The sequence below is a fragment of the Parus major genome, chromosome 3 (assembly GCF_001522545.3).
Source record: "Parus major isolate Abel chromosome 3, Parus_major1.1, whole genome shotgun sequence".
In the NCBI taxonomy this organism is placed as follows: Eukaryota; Metazoa; Chordata; class Aves; order Passeriformes; family Paridae; genus Parus; species Parus major.
In genome coordinates, this window is record NC_031770.1 from 84,723,862 (window position 1) to 84,744,527 (window position 20,666).

Genomic DNA, 20,666 nt, shown 5'->3' on the forward strand with positions numbered 1-20,666 from the left:
TTTAAGGTTTATCTGAGTGCTAATTGGAGAGAATGTGTTCTGTAGCCCCTGCTCTGATCAGTGTCCTTTGACATGATGGTTGTAGGGAGTCTCGGGGGAAAAGAAAAAAAATCCTATTCTCAGGTGGAAAAGAGCAAGCAAGTTATAAATATCCTAAAGTGTTCTTCCATCTTGTTTGTTCCCTGCATGTGGTCCACAAATAGCAAATTCACGGTCGTGCTAAAATAAAAAGGACTTGAGCTCAGTTATGTTCTCGGTCTCCTTTTTAAACCATTTTTAGCAAATAAACCTGCAGTGATTTCTTTCTATCATTTGTAAGTAGAAATGTTGCTTTACTTGGTTTTAATACCCGTGTCTTTATTTTGTCTGGATTCTGTTTTACAGAAATAATTACTACTAGAGGCAGATACAAGAACTAAATCCTAAATCAATAAGCATGTGTCAAAATCCTAAATCAATAAGCATGTGTCAAGTTAAGCAAATGCTAGCCCTCAATCTGCCTCTTGCACAGTCAAGAAGCTTTTTTTTAGAAATTAAAATCTCAACTTTTAAAATGTCAACTTCTTTTTTTGGCAGAGTATCAGTTTGGTTTTGATGTGATGATATGTGCACACAGTTGGTTTATCCTTAACCTTTGAAATAAAAGCATGTATTTTTTACTTTCTTTGAGACTGCTCCTGGAATATACATACTTGTTTGGGACTTCAAGCAGGGGTCTAATTATGTAGTCTTTGTCATACAAGTTTGAATGCTACTTTATGGACTTCTGTTTGAGTTCATTCATTCTTTGCCTAAAGTGCTTCCCTTCAAATCTGTCTTCCTTGTGACTTACAGACATTCTATTTCTTGTCTCAAAGCTATGGTTTCAGTGTTTTTTTGCTATGGAGTATTTTATGCTATGTTTCCAGCTGTTGCAAACTCAGCCGTTTTGTCTGTCGAAGTGCTGAAGAGTTATTAGTTGACTTTAGATGGTGAGCCTGACAACAGGAAACTTTCAGCTAGGGGACTGTTTTACCTGACATTGTTCTCTGAGCATTCTTTGCTAGTCTGCTTATTGGAAGAACAAAAAAACTTAATTAACTCCTTTGTAGCTCAGTTCTCTGAGCCAGCTACAGAACGAAGAATGGAATGTAGCAGATGTGTTTAATTGTAATAATGGAAGATAAGCATGTCCCTTTATATTTTAATGGTTGGTTGGGAAATCGTTAATTATTTTATTTTGGCTTTCAGAAGTATTTATTTAGACAATAATTTGTCTCAATTGATTCTTAAAGTTTGTTTGGTCCTCTGCATATGAATCAAATAGGATAGTAAATCATATTAATGATTTAATGATACTTTTTTTGAAGTTTTTAAATGATACTTGAGTGTAGGGTCCTTACTTCTTTCCGGACTGGTAAACAAAATCTCTTGTTCATTGACCTCAGACCTGACTGTATACACATGTACATGTACTCTGCTTATCTAAATGCAGTATTTGAAGAGAATGCAAATAAAGTTGAAACACTGCCTTTTTTCAGGGATGAGTGGATTTCCATTTTCTTAATTTGGAAGTAGAATTTGTCTTATATTTCACTAATTAGGGTAAGAAATGTTATTTTTCTTTATTACAGTGCTTTTGTTCCTTTGGATATTCCCAACAAGAAGAATTCCACAGAGTGGGAGAAAGTGAAGCTCCTGTTTGAAGAATTTGGAAGTAGTCGTAAGTTTGAGATTTGTTCTGGGCTTTGCACAAGTTGCTGCACTACTAACCTCTGCCACTTGTTCATTGACTGAACAATTTACTTCCTTGGTTGCAGTTTTCTAACTTTTCTCTGACTGCTTACCTACTTTACAATAAGACTGTTCTTCCCGTTCAGAGAAAAACAAAAATTAGAACTATCTTGAAAGCAGAAACCGCCAGCATCTCCTCTCTGTACTTTAGATAGAAGTCCTGATTAGACAGCAAGGATTCCAGTGTTGTCTGCTGATATTCATGGTGAGGAGAGGAGGATAGTTTCCTTCCACAGTCTTCACTTAACTCAGCTCTTAAATGCTACTTGGATGCTGAAGTTCACTGACTTTCAGTGTATGGTGAATGTGTATCATGTTGTGAGAGTCTTCAATCATTTACCTAATGAAATGCAGTACTGCTGTTCATGGTAAAAGTGAGACAAGTGGTTCTGTCTTTTTATACAGGAAAGTCCTGAGGATATCACAGGTTCTTCCCTTTGCTCTTACAGTACTGACCTCTTCTGAAATTGTTTGCATTTGTTATACTTTACACTAGGGCTGTAAAGAGCTGTTGAGAAGGCCAAACTCCACGGAATAGTATTTAACACTTAGGTGATGTAGTTCATGTGCTTAGCTAGAGCATGTTTTCAGAGTAAAAGTGTGAAGGAAGTGTTTTATAGGTGAGCTAAGACAGACTTGATGTCACTTTTCAAATGTGTTCAAAAAAGTGTAAATATAAAGTTACCTAACAAATATTCATCCCAGTGCATGAGTACTCTATTATTTTGTGCATTTATTCTTGATATGTCTCAGAGTATTGGTTCTGTGTGAATGTTTTAGGATATTGTCATACAAGCCTTCATCAAGTCATATTCTGCATTATTCTAGGAATTTTGTACTGATTAAAAGCTCCCTGCAGTGACATAGACCAAACACTGACAGAGCTGGCTAATCCCTTTAGGGACTATCAACTTTATATGTACAGTTTGCTTAGGTATTCTCTAACCTGATCCTCTTCCACCAAGGGCACATATTCCTTCCAAATTTCTCACTGAGCTCCCTGGCCTGGATTTTTTGAAGTCTGGTCTTGCTAGTAAAAGACTGAGGTAAAGAAGGCATTCAGTACCTCAGACTTGTCACTGAAAAGTCCTGTCTCATGAGGTACCCTGCCCCACTCAGCAACAAGCCCCTATTTACCTCTTCTTCCTCTTGACACTTAAATACTCAAAGCCCTTCTTGTTTGCTTTGACATCCTTGAAGAATTTTTAATCATAATATGCTCTGTGCTGTAATCTCTGTTTGTGAGGGCATGAGATGAGGAGGACAAATCCATAGTTTATTGAATGTTTTGGCTATCTGCTTGTTGGTGTTTCTCTTGCTTTGCAAAGATTATAACAGCACAAGAAAAAATGCTGCTTAAAGTGTTTATACAGGTTGTGATAATGATTGAGCTGAGATGTAAGCTAATTTTTCCAGGCGACCTTGATGTGACTGTAACAAAGTATTTGGCTCTGTCTTTGCTATGAAATACAATATAGCCAATGTTTATTTCTAGGAAAGTAAACTGAAGATGCTGGGTTGGGGTGTGAAAGTCTCATTTTGTTTTCTATCAGCATTCTCTAGCAACTTTTAAGTGGAGACTGAACTCATTGTGGAAAAATCTCTCCTTTTACTTATTGTGGATATACTGCTATCACCCATTGTCTCACACTTAACAGCTATGCACCACTGAAGAGCCTGGGCTCCACCTCTTTGCTAAGGTGAGACAGGCTGTATTGGGTGTCTCCAAACCTGTCTCTGTTCCAGGCCAAACAAGCCTGACTCACTTAGCTGCTCTGCACAGCATGTGCTCCAACTTCCAACCAGCATAGTTCTTACCTTAACTTGCTCAGATTTATCAGTCTTAACCTGTAGTAAGGTCCTCAGAGCTGGTTGTGCTATATGGTCCCTTCCTTTAATAGATGGCCATGCTGCTGTTGATACAGCCTGGCATGCCATAGGACATCCATGCTGGCAGGGCATGCTGCTGGCTTATAATCAGATTTCTGTCTCCCAAGATGCCCAGGTAGGGGGGCCCTTGTGTTTTCATAGAGCTATTCCATAGACAGCAACTCTATGCAAAAGGTTCTTTTATCTTCCAGGTGCTGGAGAAATAAGGACAAAATTCCTGCCCATAGTCTTAACTTGTATCTGTTGTCCTGTTTTTATATTAATTTACCCTTTTCCTTTGTCTTGTATCAAGAAATACAAAAATCTTGAGACACAGAACAAACATCCAGTCATCACTTGGTAGTTGATTGTGGGGTTATGAAAGAAATGCAAACTCATCCACTGAGGCAAAGCCTGATATTATACTTCTGATATACAATTATCAAATTTTCAGCCAGTTAGTTTCTTAATGTTCCATTGAGCATAGTTGAGACTTTTAAAATGGGTTTTAAATGTTGGCTTCAAATACTTGTACAGGAGGATCATCAAATACTGTATGTAAGTACATAGTGTAGTGTTGCAAATGGGGGTCACTTGTGACTTTTTTTTTTCCCTAAACTTCAGAAACAACTCAAATTTTCACAGCTACTGAAGGAAAAATAGTACTAGGTTTATTTTTGAGGGTTTTTGGGGGGTTTTGTTTGGTTTTTTTAATAAGTTTTAACATAGCTGTAGTATTTGAAACACAGGAACATATTTTTTTTAGCTCTGGGGAAGTTATTTGATGTTAACTAGCAAAAATAGTAAAGCAGAGATTTGAGCAGTGAATTTGGATTTGGTTGTGCTGTTCTATTAGTTTTTGGTGGTTTTGGAAGGAGGCCTGTAGGGTTGGTCAGAAGGATGCAGCTTCTCATAGAGGAAGGTTATGATTTCTCAGTTTTCCACTGCTTAGTGCTATGTTCAGTAAATAAGAATGGGAACTAGCTAATGAATGGAAACAGGCTAGTACATCTGTGTGAGTAGAAGTAAAAGTTGTACTCTAACTGTACTCTAAATTCTTGAATTAACTGGAGGGGAGAACATGGGGGAGAACAGTAAACTCTGGTTATGACTGAGCACAAACATGAAATAATTTGCTGGCAGTTAATTTCTGTAATTTATAAGTTTCGATGTTACTCAGTAACCAAAACCAGTTGCAATGTCTTGCATGGTGAGGTTAGGGACAGACCTGTTCTGAAGAGTTATGTAGGAGATTTTAGGGAGTTGAATTTTTTTTTTTTGGTCACTCTTGAAGTTTTTATTTGGTCACTCTTCTCATCTACTATCTCTTAATTACTAGGGTACAATACCCAGGCTACAATAACTCTTATAGTCCCTGAACTTTTTCCAGTTTGTTGGTCTGTATATACATTGAGTGAAGCTGAGGATTTTTTTGGCTGATTGAAGGATCCATGCTTGTCTGGATAGTGCTTTTAGTAGGAGAAATATGGTGATAGCAAACAAAACTAAAATGAACCATCCAGATGCACATGGAAGTTGTGCGAGTCACCACAGCATCCTGGAGAGGCCAGAAATAAGTTTTGAAGAGATATTAGCCAGCTATAGGAGCAAGTTCATTAATGGCTTTTCAACCATTTGGGTGAATGCAACTTCAGTGAGCTTATAACAGACACAAGTCTGTCCTGGATCCTCCAATTTGGGATAAAGATCTGTGGTCAAAAAGCTCTTCTAGGTCAATTTTTCATCTCAGTTATGGCTGGTAACTATGTCTTAATCTTTTTCTTCTTTCTCATGAACTTAAATCTCTTCTGGAAACTAATTTAGGAAGAAGTGTTCTTTGACATCTACTGTATCTTCAACAAGTTTTGGTGTTTTTTTGTTTTTTTTTTGCAGATGGCTTGACTGCACTTTCATTTTCCATTAGTTCCTTAACTGTGATTGGAATGTTGGCAGCTATCACTTACACAGTAAGTTGTTGTGCAAAGTTTTCAGATTTTTACCTTCATGATACTTGCGGTTATCACTGGCTGTACCTGGAAAACTTGTCATCCTAAAAAGATTCAGCAGTGTCTTTAGCTCTGGATTCTCATGCTTTGAAACATTAATTCTAACCTTCTGCTGCAAGTTTAAGAACCACTATTTTAGTACTGAGCACATATCAGACTTAATTTTAATGTGTTTATGCAAGGGGATGTCACATTATTTGACTTGTAACACAATCACTGACTTTTTTTTTTTGCTTTTCAGCCTTCATTTCTCCACCCTGATGTAGAGAATTAAATGTTGCCCTTTTTTTTCATTGAACTGTGGCATAACCTAGAGTTGATATTGAGCTGAGGTACTGCAGTTCTTTCTGAAAGGGATTTGGAAGGGTTCATTCTGTAACCAGTTGTAAATGGTATGATTTAAGGTTATGTCAGTTCAACTGCTTGACTCTTCCTTTTACGTACAAAGAAGAGAAACTGTTTTAACTTACTAGCTGTGGCCAACATTTAATGTTTATGTGGTCATTTGCTTTCCCAGTCTGTTCTGTTTCTTCATCCAGTGAGTAATCAGTGTATTTGTAATGCTACATGTTTTAATTTGTCAAGGTAAAATTTTGCAACAAAGAAGCTTAAAAGCTTAAGATAACTGATAACAGATGAAGCTTTAAAGTTTCTCAAAAATGACTGTTTTTCTGACAGGTTTTAATCTTTAAGTTCATGTCCTTGCTAATACAATGTTTTTTTCCATTGGAGCCTGAGTAACATAGTTGTTCCCATGTGGCTTTGCTCCTGAATTCTAGCTGCCTTTGTAGCAATAGCTTATGTAGTAAATTATTTTGAAGGAGTAAATTATTTTGAAGCATTGGTGTACCCAAGGAGGTGTTTGTTTCAGGCAAACTATAAATGTATAAAACTTGAACAAGGATTTAAGAAAGAGGGAAGGGGGTAAGGTGCTTATGAAATAGTACCTTTAGACTCTTAAATGAGTAACAAGTGTAGCTAATGATTTTCTGCCTCTCCAGCTGGTGTGATTTAACAGCAGAATTATGGAAAGCAGTTCAGTAGAGGTTTGCATATGTCAGAAACCTGACAGCACAGTGGCCATCAGGGTCTGTGCAGTAGATAGGAGAGCAATTGGCTGGATCAGCTAGTGGATATCTTAGGTGAGCTGAATTGCTCTCAGCCCCATTGACTAAGTGCTTTAACTTGACCATGATTATAAATTTTATTTCTTTAAGCTTTTTCTTAAAGTGATATAGGTCATTAAAATATTCAGGCTATCTTGCTGATATCTGGATCATGTGATGGTCAAAAATGATCTAGAACTCCGCTTAACCTGTAATAACATGCCAGATTTTAATTATTTTCCCTTAATTATAGAAGAAAAGATTAATTTCTTGTTCAACTATATTTCATTGCTGAAGAGCACATATAGTGCTATTTTAGCCATGAGACTAACAAAAGAAAAAGCCTCATTAGCTGGGAGATTATCATCAGTGTTTTGTTCAAAAAACCAAGTATGTTTTTTCTAATTGTTAGCAAACATCAAAACTGTGAGATTGTGAAAATCAACTTTATTTCTTACTGAAAGGAAAACCATTTGCAAAGAAATCCTTAGCAGATGTGGCACTTTGTTATATGGTTTAGTGAGTATGGTGGTATTACGTCAAAAGTTTGGCTTGATGATCTTGGAGGTCTTTTCCAACCTTAATGATTTTTGGAATTTTTTCAATTTACTGTACAATATTTCTTACTTCCAATATTGTTACCTACTTATTTTTGAACCCAGATTGGTTGTAGGCAAGATTCAGCTGAGTATCACAGCATGCTTGTGTCCTTAACACTAGCTGAACCTGGAAATCCATGTTCAGTGACTTCAGTTTTTGTGTTGTCTGTGTTTTCTGAGATGAAGACAATACTTAAATCTTCAATATTGTTGCTTTAGTGTCAATGTATTTACACCTTATACAAATACTGAGTGATAAATGAGGTGGAACATCAAGCATGAAAACTAGCTATTATCTGAATGCCTTAATGACTAAGATTTTTGGGCTAATTTGTTGCTTTGTAAACTTCAACAGAGCTGTCTATGCAAATGCCTCGAGTGTGAAATTGATTTCCTTTATTTTTAACTGCACTGTTTCATCCTTCTGGAACTATCTGTTCTGTTTTATAGTAGGTGTTAAGGGAGAGTGGGAGAAATGGAGGAACTATTTTATAGAAGTTTTGGGCATGAGCTCACATGGGAGTGGGTTGTTATCTACCTTTGATGTGAGGTTTTTTTGTCCTTGTTTGCAGGCAGTTGTAGAATCTTAGGCTGAAACAGTGAGCTGGCTTTGATATATGGATGGACTGAGGTACAAATGTGTCACAGAGAGTGGAAAACACCTATTAGTAGGTCTGTTCTCAAAGTTGGAACAGTCTTTTCTTTATGCTCTTGAGTTTTCATAACACCTTTCCCACCAGCAGTGATGGTCAGGTTTCCATATTTAAGCTATTTTCACCTTCAACCGCATGGGCTGGACTTGTCCCAGTGGTGTGACATACTGCAAAAACTGCTTCAGTAATGAAAAGTTTCTGGTCTGCTGTACTTCCCTAAACTTCAGGGAGAGGTTGGCTCAGAGTGTAGTTTGTCTTTACCAGTTTGGATTACTCCACTCACTCTGCTTCAGAGGAGGAGAATGTGATTCTCGAAGGAGTAACTGTTTTCTCTTGGTAGTTTGCCATGTCTTTGTTGTGGGGTGTTTTGGGTTTTTTTGTGTATTAGATTAGCCTTTTATAAAAAAAATCACCTCTAGATGAGACAGATGTGAGTGCACAGACAAGTCTGTAAGGGATTGTGATGCTTGCTGCTGACTTAGGACATCTCACAAGTAGTTAGGCTCCTGTGTTGTTCTGGCAGCCTTCTGCTGCCTAACAAATTGTTTATCCCATTTCCAAATGTGGGAGATCTTTGTCTTTAGTCATCAAACCACTCTTTGATCATTGGTGTTAGTTACTCTTGTTTTTAAGCTCAGAAAAAGAATATTGTTATATAAGAGTGAATACAAGAATAAAGACACCTATTTCAAAATTTTTCACAAATGCTTAGTAGATGATGGAAAAGAGAGTAGATGGGGATACCGTGTGTGGTATCTGAGTTCCTGTGTCTCTGGACAGAGGTGACCTCAGACCTGTGGTTTACACAGTGAAGAATTGGGTATTTCTAGTATAGACATAACTGAAATTTTTTTATTTTCCCCTGACTTCTGCATATCCTTAGCCTGTTTCAGTGCCAGCATTGCTATTGTATTGTTAAATGGAAACTAAGAACAGGTATATCTGGCTTTAAGGAAAAAAATCAATGCTAAATGCTTATCTAATAGAGGTTGTATTTTAATAAGTAATATGTTAGCAAATCCCTTCATACCTAATTAAAAATGGCCTTACACTGAATGACTATTATAACACAAAACACTAAAAATAAATAGGAATACTGTGACTGCAGTTGACTGTTTTCATCATAAAATGTTATTTATGGAGGAAACCATGGAATAGATGAATCAAGTGATTTTATTAAAGTTCCTGGCAGTGCAGTTTATCTGTTCTACAATTAGTTAAATGTATGTTAACAGTACTGCTTTGTGTGGCCTTCAGCATGAAGAATTAGATTAGGTCTGCTCTAAAATGGAATTTCTGTGCTGTAGTAATATACAATACTGTGGAAAGTTGGAGGGGGAAGGGCTTTGGCACTGTCAGCCAGGTAGCTTTGAATTTGAGTAGAAATAGAGAGCAAAAGCTCATTTTAGCATGTGTGTGCTCCTAGACTTCCTTTATGAAAGCATATCCTCCTGCTTCCACAGGAGGAGGGATACAGCAGGGTGATATTATTGAGGTTGTAAATGGCTGCAGTTTATATTATGGAGCTACCAGATTTACCCCAAGGACTAATCTAGTTAAAACCTATTGTTTGGGGCCTTTCAAGGTGCTGATTGGTTTAATATATTACTCTGAAGTACATGGTGAGCTGTTAATGCAATGAAGAACACAATTTTTATCAGATCATACTGTGTTGTAGCATTTGATATGTTGGGATTTGGGGGGTGAAGGTGACAGTTGAGGGACAACACAAATTGAAGCATCGTGCTGGTCTGGAGTTGCAGATAACTGAGCACTTATGTTACTGACTATGGTAGATAAGTAGGTAATGCTACAGTTCAATGGGGTTGTCATTATACTGGATTGCTGGGTTCCATTTTCTATGGCTTCAAACATCAAAATCACAGTAAATTTGATCTAGTGATACATACAGAGAAGAGCTTTTCTTACCATTTAAAGGAAAATGCTGAGTTTTGCTTTTGCATTGTGAGCTCTTCCCCAGCATCTGAATGGGGTAGAGTGAAATACACTGTTAAAACTGAAATTGACAAAGAAATAAAACTTGTTTGGAATGAAAAGTTCCTGATCTCCTCAATTTCTGTGAAATACTAGTTTTGGGAGGTATTAGTAATAAGTACTGATCCTGAAAGTATCTCATCTCTTAAGATAAATTACTAGGGAGGGTATTAGCATGGAAATAACTAGCTTAAGAAGTTAGTGCAAAAGTTACTTTTCCAAGAGAAGGTCAAGTGAGAAAATTCACAACTACTTTCATTGATAACTTAATACAGAAGATTGTGTATGTCTTTGGTACCTACTAAAAAGCAATAATTATTGTAAGAATGAGATTTTAATTCTAGTTCCATGCTTGCTAGGATATATCTTCAGGAGTCAGGAGCTAATATTTGAATGAAGGAGAAAATTAAATGTTTTATGGTATTTCTTAACACCATGTTATTCAGATGACAAGATGAGATGCAAGGAAGATGATTAAGCAGTAAAAGGAGTATTTGGAGAACTTTAACTCCACACTTTAAATGGAACATAAATTGGCTTGTTCTGTTTAGTTTTCCATGTGGTGATATTTGGGGCAGTCCTGCAGAATGTGGCAACACTGTCTACTCTGGGTGTCTGGCTGTGAGCTGTGTGATTTTTGAGTCAGAACCTTTTTCCAGTAGTGTTAGCATTCTACTACACTACAGGAAGAACATAGCTTCTCTAACACTTGATTGTGAAGCAAGATCAGAGGTGTCTAGCATGAGGCTAGACTTTTTGGCAGTAGTGTATAAGGATAATCTAAAGCAGACATCTTTGTTGTATTTGACAAGTGTCTCACCTTATTAAATGTCCATAACAGTAAATTCTCAAATTGCTTCCTTACATTTCCACTGTAAACTTTGCCTTTTTTAGTTTTGGGTTTTTGTTTGTTTTTTTTGTTGTTTTTTTTTTTTTTAATTATGGTTGTTCCAGTGAGCAGTTAAGGTACTTAATTTTAAGATGTGGGCACAGAACTGAAGTGTCTAAATTTCCCAAAAGCTTGAACTGTAGTTAACATATGGGTCAGGACCAAAGAAACCAAAAATCAATTAGATATGCATTCAAGCAGAATGTTTTTCAACATGAGTTCTTTCTAATTGTGTATAACAGTTTAAAGGAGTACTGTCTCTAGATCTTATTCATATTGCTACAGTACCACTTTTAAACATAATTCAAAATTCTGGTAGCAAGTTTATGGACAGATCTGCATAGCACTTAATTCTGAAGCTCCAAATTTTTTTTTTCTGAGGAACAGTTTTGAGCTGAGCTGTTTTCAGAGTAGGACTTCCCATGTCAGCCTTCAGCTCTTCACAGTACACTACTGTACTGTTATAGCATGGTACAACATCTCTTGTTGTGATGTGGCTTCACCATGTTTGGAAAATGTATGTGTAGCCCATGCTGAGCCTGTCCTGTAAGATCTTCATAGGGAAGCTTGTGAGTATGGGCTGGATGAGCAGACAGTGAGGTGAATTGAGAATTAGCTAAGTATCTAGGCCCACTGAGAGTGATCAGTGGCATGAGGTCTAGTTGTAGGGCAGTCACTTGTGGTGTATGCCAGGGACTGATACTGGTTCCAGTCCTATTCTACTTTTTCATTAATGGTCAGGATGATGGAGGAGAACTTTCAGAAAACTTTCAGGTGATACAGAACTGGGAGAAGACCCTCTGGAGTTTATATTGGAGCTATCCAGAGGGACCTACCTAGGCTGGAGAAGTGGTGGGCAGGAACATAATCAAATTCACCAGGGGAACATGCAAAGCTGAGGAGGAATGAATGTGTTCATATGCAGTGGGACCACTTAAGAGAAAAGCAGCTCTGAGAAGGACCTGGGGATTTTGGTGGACACCAAATTAACCATGGGCCAGGAATGTAGTCTTGCTGCAGAGAAGGCCAGTGGTATCCTGAAGTGCACTAGGAGGAGTACTGCCAGCAGGTTGTTGGTGATGCTGTATTCTCTGCCTTGGTGAGGCCACACCTGGAGTTCTGGGCTTCTCAGTACGAGAGGGATGGAGCTGTAGAAGGGAGGCTGGTGGAGGGCTACAAGGGTAATCAAGGAACTTTCCTCTTATGAGGAAGGGCTGGAAGCCAGGACTGTCAACCAAGATTAAAGGATGACTTAGGGGAAGTCATGCACAAACATCTGAAGGAAGAGTAAGAAGAGTATGGAGCTGGGCTGTGTTTACTGGTACCTAGGAATGGGGCCAGAGACAGAGGGCACAAGCTGAAACACTTGACCACTGGTCCAGGTTTCTTGGAGAGATTGTGGAGTCTCCTCCTTGGAGATATTCAGGAGCCATATCTGTGTGGTCCTAGACAAGCAGCTCTAGGGGACCCTGCTTGGGCAGAGCTGTTGGACCAGATAACCTCCAGAGTTCCAAACCTCCGGCATTCTGCTCTGTGGATCTGCAGGGTTTACAGTGGTACCAATGGGTCACACTGTGTTGTACCTTATGGTGTGAGGGTGTCTTCTCTTTAAGCTTTGGTCATTAGCCAAATGGTTGAGGTGACAATGATTGACAAGAAGATGGTTCTTCATTGGATTAATTTTTTCCATAATAGTGATTTTATTGTTATAAACCTTACTTAGCTTACATTGGACAACTATTTATTCCGTCACAGATGTTAATTTGCGGGGGAAAAAGAGATTTATGCGAGATTCTTAATATGAGTTGTTCACCTCAGTACAACTAGTGTCTTAAAAAGTGCAGTGGGCACTTTGTTGCAAAACTGCAATGTCAGAAAATAAATTAGTTCTGTTTTAGTAACTGCTAGCCTGTGCAAGATGATTCTGTGTCAGAAGATACTAATAACTTTGAAGTACTTTGATAGGTGGCAATTTTCAGAAGCTCATTGGGTGAGTGAAAGGGAGACTGCCAATTCAGAGTAGGGGAACAACCAAACTTTTAATACCTATTCTTAATCTAAGTAGTAAAAATTTCTTTTTTCGTAACTATGTAACTTTGCAACTTGGTTGGACAAAAAGCAAAGTTGCTTCTGTCTATAAATGGATGTAAAAATATAAAAGCTGCAGTTCTGTTTCTTTTGACTGATATCTAATACTTTTTAGCATATTTTTTTAGACTATAACGCCTAAAACTTCATGTTGCATTTACTTACCGAATACATTGAAGAATAATCTTTTCTTGATTTTAATTGACAGTTTGGAAGACCAGGAAAGATGCAACTAGGAAAGACGTGTATGCTAAATTTTTAACTTTTTAAGGGGGAATAGTAAAATAGTGTGGGTGAATAACATAGATGAAGTCTACAAAAGTTCACTTGATATGTTAATATTACTGGTAAGAGCATAAGCATACATCTCATTTTCTCAAGTGTATGCAATCTTCAAACGAACAACATTATTTACACCTATGTCTTAATGTGTTTCAATTCTCTTGAACGTAAAAATAATATATAAATAAAAATACAATAATAGTAATAATAATCCTTAATTGGTAGTTGCTTTTCTGTTTTCAAGCTTTATCACAAACTCTATTTTTTGGCATTACATAATGTATAGTACTAAAGTACACTGCTTGGTACTTAGAATTCTTTTGTAAGACATGTGGACAAGTGACCTTCAGTGGGGGGCTTTGCAAATCCGTGACCTTGATGATTTATACTGACAGCTTTCTATCTGTATAAATATGGAATAGTAATGAGAAAATGATAAATTAGGCCTGCAGTGCTATGCTGATTTTGGCTGGGGGAAGAGTTTGAAACAGTTTCACAGATGATGTAGTTTGCATCTATTTTTTCATTAATGTGTTTTGCATTGAAATGGTTCTACATGGCCTTAGGTATTAGAACAATAGTTGTTGTCAGCTCCAGATTGCTGTTTGAATTCAAGACAGAATAATAAGTTACTCATACAATGATGGGCAGATTAATTTTTGAGTGATCTTGTGCATCTTATTTAACATGTCCTTGAAGGATAATTATAATTTGCTTTGTAATTTTTCCAAACATCTAATAAGCATTATTTGATTTCTTATGGAACTATAATATGCTCTTTTTATTTTCTGTCCTGAAAGAGGAAATGTTTGAAAGATTAGCTTAGCTGCTCACAAATGTGATGACCTTTTCACACCTAATTTTTGTCCAGATTATCATTTACTTTCCTCCAGTTGATATATTAACAACCAAAGAGCTTAAAACCTTTAAGAATCTGTCTAACCTTAAAAGCACTCAGTGAGTGATACTCTTTTAAGCAGATGTCAAACAGCTATTAAGAAATAGAGATGTTAGTAGCATTCATGATCATTACTATTTAATCATTTCAATGCCAATTCTGAAATTGAAAAGAAATTTAATTCTTTTATTAGGTTCACTTCTCTATGAAGTAACAAATTGCCAAAATAACAAACCAATTTGATGGTTGTTTTAACAGCCTGATTCCTACTATTCTGTTGGAGAACTGTGGATATTAAACGGATGGATAAATGATAGCTTTGTACTTTAAAATTTTAGAATTGGAAAGTAGATTAATCTGTTGATAATGCTTTCCTAAGCCTGATGGAACAGTATTGAAGGTGACAGCTAGGCAAAATAATTATGGTCAGTATTTTAACTGAAGCAGAGTTAACTCTCTCACAGATGTTATGCCCAGCAAACACAAGTTCACAGCATGTTGCAGAACAGCTGTAGTATAGAGACTGTTGTATTTGGCTTCTTTATCTTAGAAACCTTGACAGCATTTTTTTGCCCACTTAAACATTGACAAATAGTTTGTCTGTATGATGGAAAATAAACATTATTATGAGAAATGAAGGTGAATGTATAGCAGGATACTGCAATGAAGAATAGAGAAATGGAGAAACAAGTGCTCAGAGCACGATTCATTTTGTGTACTGCAGATCATGCAAGAATTGCATAGTGAACATACCTGTTTTGTTTGGTCAATCTGTTCCATGCTTTGAGATGTTTTTTATAACAATGTTATTCAAAAAGTAATGTGCTCTGAAGATTGGATGCTAAAACTTCCCATGAAAAACTGAAATTTTACCAAATAACACATTAAATGATTTTTGAAGCTGTATGGAGTGAGATTTTTAGAGGAAACAAATAGCCTACTGTCCATGAAGGAGTTTTCCATCTTCAGATGCTTTTAGTAGGCTTTGTCCTTTACCCCTCATAATTTAAGGGAAGATATATGAACTGCTGGCACTATTGCTGTGCTTAACGATGTTCTGGAAATAAGCTCCTTGAATTCAAATTTTTATTTTTGAATGGTAGTATGAATAGATAGTCAAAGATGGAGACATGGCTTTAGAAGAAGGCAGATGCTGAGTCCTTGTCAGATTACTTTTCAGGATAACTGTGCAGTCCATCTCCACACAGAAGGTACAGTTTCAGTCAAGGTGGAGTCCCAGTTCCTCTTACACAGATTCAGTGTTGCAGGTGTTGGTGTGACGCCTGAAGGTGCAACTCCCTTGAGGCTATTTAACTGGACTGACCAACGTGCTCAGTCAGAAGCAATGCTGGCAGGAATGCCTTGTATCCGTATGAAACTGTTCAGTATAAACAACTGAATTGTGTCAATTGTTGTGAAGGGTAAAAGGTATCCTGTGACTTCCCTCATGGTTAGCATAATTCAAATAAAAAGCTAATTATGGTACTAGTATATAAAAGTATCTTCTATACCAAAATAATTCTTTAGATGGACAGTATTTTTAACTGGGACATTTGTATTGAAGAAAATTAGCTCATACTTGACTGTATTTCTTAAATACTACATATATTAAAACATGTAACTTGAATAGATGCATTTTTGTTAGTCTTTGGTAGAACTGAATATTTTGTCTTTCATGGTCACACACTGAGGGGTAGTATTGAAATAAGCTGCTGTAAGAAAGTAGGAATTTTAATATTTGTATCTTTAAATCTGAGAGCATTTCTGATGTCTTTTCTACAATGGTTATAAGAATTCTTTGTGACCTCACTAGAGGGCACTGCTGCGCAAGAAATGTTTGTCAATATTTATTTCTACACTTCTTGCCCGAGATGTACATCTTTTAAAAAACCCAGTGATAACAACTTTAAATCCACTTGTTTGATATATAGACCCCTAATAATAAATGGAGTAGGAAGTCATTCTGATATGCTACACAAGTACTTTTTGATAATTTATTGAGATCACAAGTTTATTTCTTAAATATCTGTAACCAGAAAAAGTTGTTAAGCTGTCTTCATTTTTAATTCTGGTTGTGCACCAAACTGATGAGAAAAAATTTACTTGTTCTATTTGGTCTCTAAGAAGGAGAAATCATCCTGTTTGGGCCACAGGTAAATAATTTGAGCATATCTTATTAGCTGAACATAAGACATTAGAAAATTAAACATAATCAACTTCCAGTTAAATTATAATGCCCAATGACTTCAGGCTTTTTGCAGTAGGTGTTCGGCTTTAAGTCATTTAACTCTATTTTAAAGTAATTCACTATATTAAATTGTGGTTTCTGTCTTCCTCTCAACTGATCTATGTGCTTATGGCTGATGTAGTTGATTAGGTGTTCCCACCTTAATACTCCCTTTAGGTGAAACTCTTTCATAGCTTGTGCAATTTAGAAATCTTACACTACAGGTAACGGTTTCCAGTGGAAAACCTTTCTGCATCTTTTTAATACTCAGGAGTTTATCGCTGAAGTAGTTGCTTGATGCAACAACTTCAGTATGGCATGATTTTACAACTTGCTTCAACTTCACTTCTGCTTTCTGTTTGAATGACTGTTATTAGCATAGCAGGCACCTAATAGGAAAGACTTCCTTTATCTGGCCTTGGGTTATGTGAGTCTGGCAAGTCTCAAGTGTTGTAACATGCTGAGTCTGCAAGAGACCAAGAACCAGAACAGCAGCTCTTCCTTCTAAATATTAACTGTGAATGACACAATAGTTGAATCTGCTACAGGATGAGAAGGAAAGGGACCTGGGAGAAGTGGAGATGAAGCAAATTAGACACAATGCTCATGTATTTTATCATAAGGTATTTAATGCTCTGTATGGAGTATGGAGTTTATTTGGGTTCAGTGGCATGCTGAGAGAACAGGTAGAGCGTGCTTCTCACTGCTTTTCATTTCCAGCTGATACTGCATAAAGGTACTGATCTATTTGTTGCATTCATGGGAGTTACAGGTTCCTGCTTTAGATGGATTTATTTTCAAATTACTATCTCAGACTGAACTACCACTTCTGAGTAACAAATAAGACAGGAGTCTCAAAAGCTTTGTTTAGACTGTTGTAATAGGGTAGGGAAGCTAGGTTTTCTGTTGCACTAAATTGTTCTGGGTTTTTTCCCTTATCCTTTAGAGTAGAAGGCCTTATACTTCAAAAAGTATATGAGTACAAGCTTCATCCATCCAGAGATGCCTGTAGATAGAGACTCAAATGAGAGCAAGACTCATGGATGGTGCTTCTAACTTGTAATTAATAGGTAGTGAGCTCTTAAGATTTGGCTTTCCATCCCCTAAGCTAAATGATAGTGGTGATGTCTTGTGTTGAGCAGTTGTGATTCAAGAGAGGGGAAACTTCTCTAAAATAAGTTGGTTGAATTATAAATTTAGATTTTTTTTTTTTCTACTCAGAAATGTGGTTTCAATGAAGCTGATCCAACATCCAAGTAAGAGCAGATATAGAGCCTGAGGCCATAGAGACCTATCCTTGCAACTTGTGTTATCAGATACCAACCTGAACAGTTAGTATTTAGTACCAGACTCAGTTCCTTTTGAAGCACCTATGTTGCAAAACTGCATGTATACTGTAATTGACTATTACCTTTGGATGTGTGGTTTTACTCTTTGGTACAGTGTCTCTTATTTAACTTAAAACTTCTAGGAAAAAAAACAGTCTAAAAGTAAGTCCTGGAATCTGTTGTTTCAGTGGTATAAATATGTCAAGAATTACTTGTTTTATATAAATTCATGTACATAACTTCTGTTAACTGCTTTAAAGGCATAACTTAACTTTTGTTAACTGCTTTAAAGGCTATTTTGATGTGTTTTAATATATTTTTCATATTCTAAACTTTGATCCCACAGCTTGATTCAGGACTAAGCTCTCTCTTGGCTGTAGTGTACATCTTTGGCATGTTTTCCTTTTCTATCCTCAATACATTGTTTGCTTGTTAAGTTGCAGTTGCCTGAAATAATAGCCCTTGAATAATTTAACACTTGTACTAACCCAGGGGATTAAAACTTTGTCCAGGGCAGCCTTGAACTTCTTATCAGCCTGAAGGGAAATGCAGCCCTGAAAATGAGCTAATACAGCTTCTGTTCAGACCTGTGACACATATGAGATGACTCATTTTTCTGTCCTTCATTCTGTATTTTGTTATCTTGAAGGACCAATGTGTCCTTTTTTCACACTGATGATGGGAGTCTTACTTGCATAATCGTCTTACTACTGGTGTCTTCTGTATTCAGGCAAGGACCTGGATAGCCTTTATCACTATAGCAAGCCTGATGTTTAAGTATGTAGTTCACATTTTCAAAAACAGCAAAACAATACATCACTTTGAGACTTGTATTTTTCTTTGTAGAAATTTAGACTAATCTTTAAAGCCCTGTAATTTATTTCTTAACTATTTCATAGAGTGAATACTTGATATGTTAATTGATACATTAGCTGTTTGAAGAATAGGTGGAAACCTCAGATGTTGAAATCTAATTACTTCTAAGTTCAGGTTTGTAAAATTGTTTAGGCACATGTCATAGTTACGTCTTATATGTTTCTGCACACTGGCACTAGCTAGAAATCTTTTGGGTTCCAGAGAGGGACCTCAGATAAATTGCAACCTGCATTCTAGTTTATGATGTTGTATGGTGTTCACATGTCCCCTAAATTCTGTAGTTTGGCTACTAGCTGATCTGAGTGAGCTCTTTAGGGTCTCTAACACATTATTATTTAGTCCAATATTATTTAGTCCTCATAAATGATCCTGGATGAGGGAGTTGAGTAATTGTATAGTCTGAGAAATACAGCAAGCCTGGGAGAAGTAGATAGAAGAGCCACCGTACAGATATTGTCAGATGGGAAGATTGGGCCATCAAGAATGACATCAAGTTTAGTAGATGTTAAGTTAGTTTCTTGCAATGAGTTAATTTCAAGCAATAGTTCATGCTTGGGCCTGATCATTTGGGAAATGACCTGGAAGTCCTAGTGGGCAGCAAGCTGAGCATGATCCAGCAGTGTGCCTTGCAGCAGAAATACAGTGTCTAGGGCTTGCCTCAGCAAGAGCGTGGACATTTTCATTGTATTTGGCACTTCAAAAACCACACCTAGAAATTGTCTAGTTTTGGTCCCCTAGTTTATGAAACAGGTAAACTGTAGAGGTTCCAATGAAGGCTTGTGGATGTGATTACAAAGTGGCAGAGAGCAACCCATAAATAAAAACTGAGGAATTTTCTGTTTGGCCTAGAGAAGAGAATTGTGGGAGAGTGCTTTTTACAGAATTAGGTAGGTTTCAAAAGACCTTTGAGATCAAGTCCAACACCATCTTGTCAACTATACCATAACACCAAGTGCCACATCCAGTCTTCCCTTAAACCACCTCCAGGAGCAGTCACTCTATCACTTCCTTAGGCAGCACATTCCAAGGCCCAGTCACCCTTTCTGTAGAGAACTTCTTCCTTATGTCCAATCTAAACATCCCCTGGTACAGCTTAAGATTGTGTCCTCTTGTTCTGTCACTGGCGACCTGGGAGAAGAGACTGACCCCACCTGGCTGTGGCCTCCTTTCGGGCAGTTGTGGACAGGGATAAGGTCTCCCCTGAGTCTCCTTTTCTCCAGGCTAAACACCCCCAGCTCCCTCAGCTGCTCCTCACAGGACTTACTCTCTAGACCTTTCACCAGCCTTGTTGCCCTTCCCCAGACTTGCTCCAGCACTTCAATGTTCTTCCTAAACTGGAGGCCCAGAACTGGGCACAGCACTCAAGGTGCAGCCTCACCACTGCCGAGTACAGAGGGAGAATGTCACAAGCAGGCTGCCCTGGTCCTGCTGGCCACACTTGCTGGCAGAGGCCAGGATGCCATTGGCCTTCTTGGCCACCTGGGCACATGCTGGCTCACATTCAGCTGGCTGTCCATCAGCACCCCCAGGTCCTGTGTGGCCACTGCCCAGTCACTGTGTCCCCAGCCTGTAGCACTGCAGGGGTTTGTTGTGGCCAAAGTGCAGGACCTGACACTTGGTCTTGTTGAACCTCATATCCTTGGATTGGGCCCATCCATGCAGCCTGTCCTGGTCCCTCTGCTGAGCCCTTCTACCTGCCAGTAGATGAACACCCCCCACCAGCTTGTCATCTGCAGATGTGCTGATTGTAGATTCAGTCCTCTCACCCAGATCATCAGTAAAAACATTGAGCAGGACCGAGGACAACACAAATCCCCGAGGGACACCAGGAGTGACTGGATGCAGCACCATTCACCACCACTCTCTGGGCCCAGCCATCCAGCCAGTTCTTAATCCAGCAAAGCATGCTCATGTCCAAGCTGTGGTCTGCTGACTTTTCCAAGTGAATGCTATGGGATATGGTGTTGAAGGCTTTGCTGAACTCCAGGTAGACGATATCTGCAGCCTCATGTAGGTGGCAAAGCAGCTTAATACTCTCAAAGGAGAGAGCTGACACACATTTATAGACAGTTGTCAA

General features: G+C 37.8%; 1 protein-coding gene across 2 annotated transcripts in view; it reads left to right on the forward strand.

Moving 5' to 3' along the window:
• The window catches only part of LMBRD1 (LMBR1 domain containing 1), a 69,232-nt gene that overhangs the window by 19,156 nt on the left and 29,410 nt on the right, over positions 1 to 20,666 (forward strand). For both annotated transcript variants that reach the window (XM_015622593.1, XM_015622594.1), the window contains exons 6-7: positions 1,614 to 1,702; positions 5,536 to 5,609. In XM_015622593.1, the coding sequence (XP_015478079.1) occupies positions 1,614 to 1,702; positions 5,536 to 5,609 (163 nt within the window). The remainder of the gene's footprint in view (positions 1 to 1,613; positions 1,703 to 5,535; positions 5,610 to 20,666) is intronic.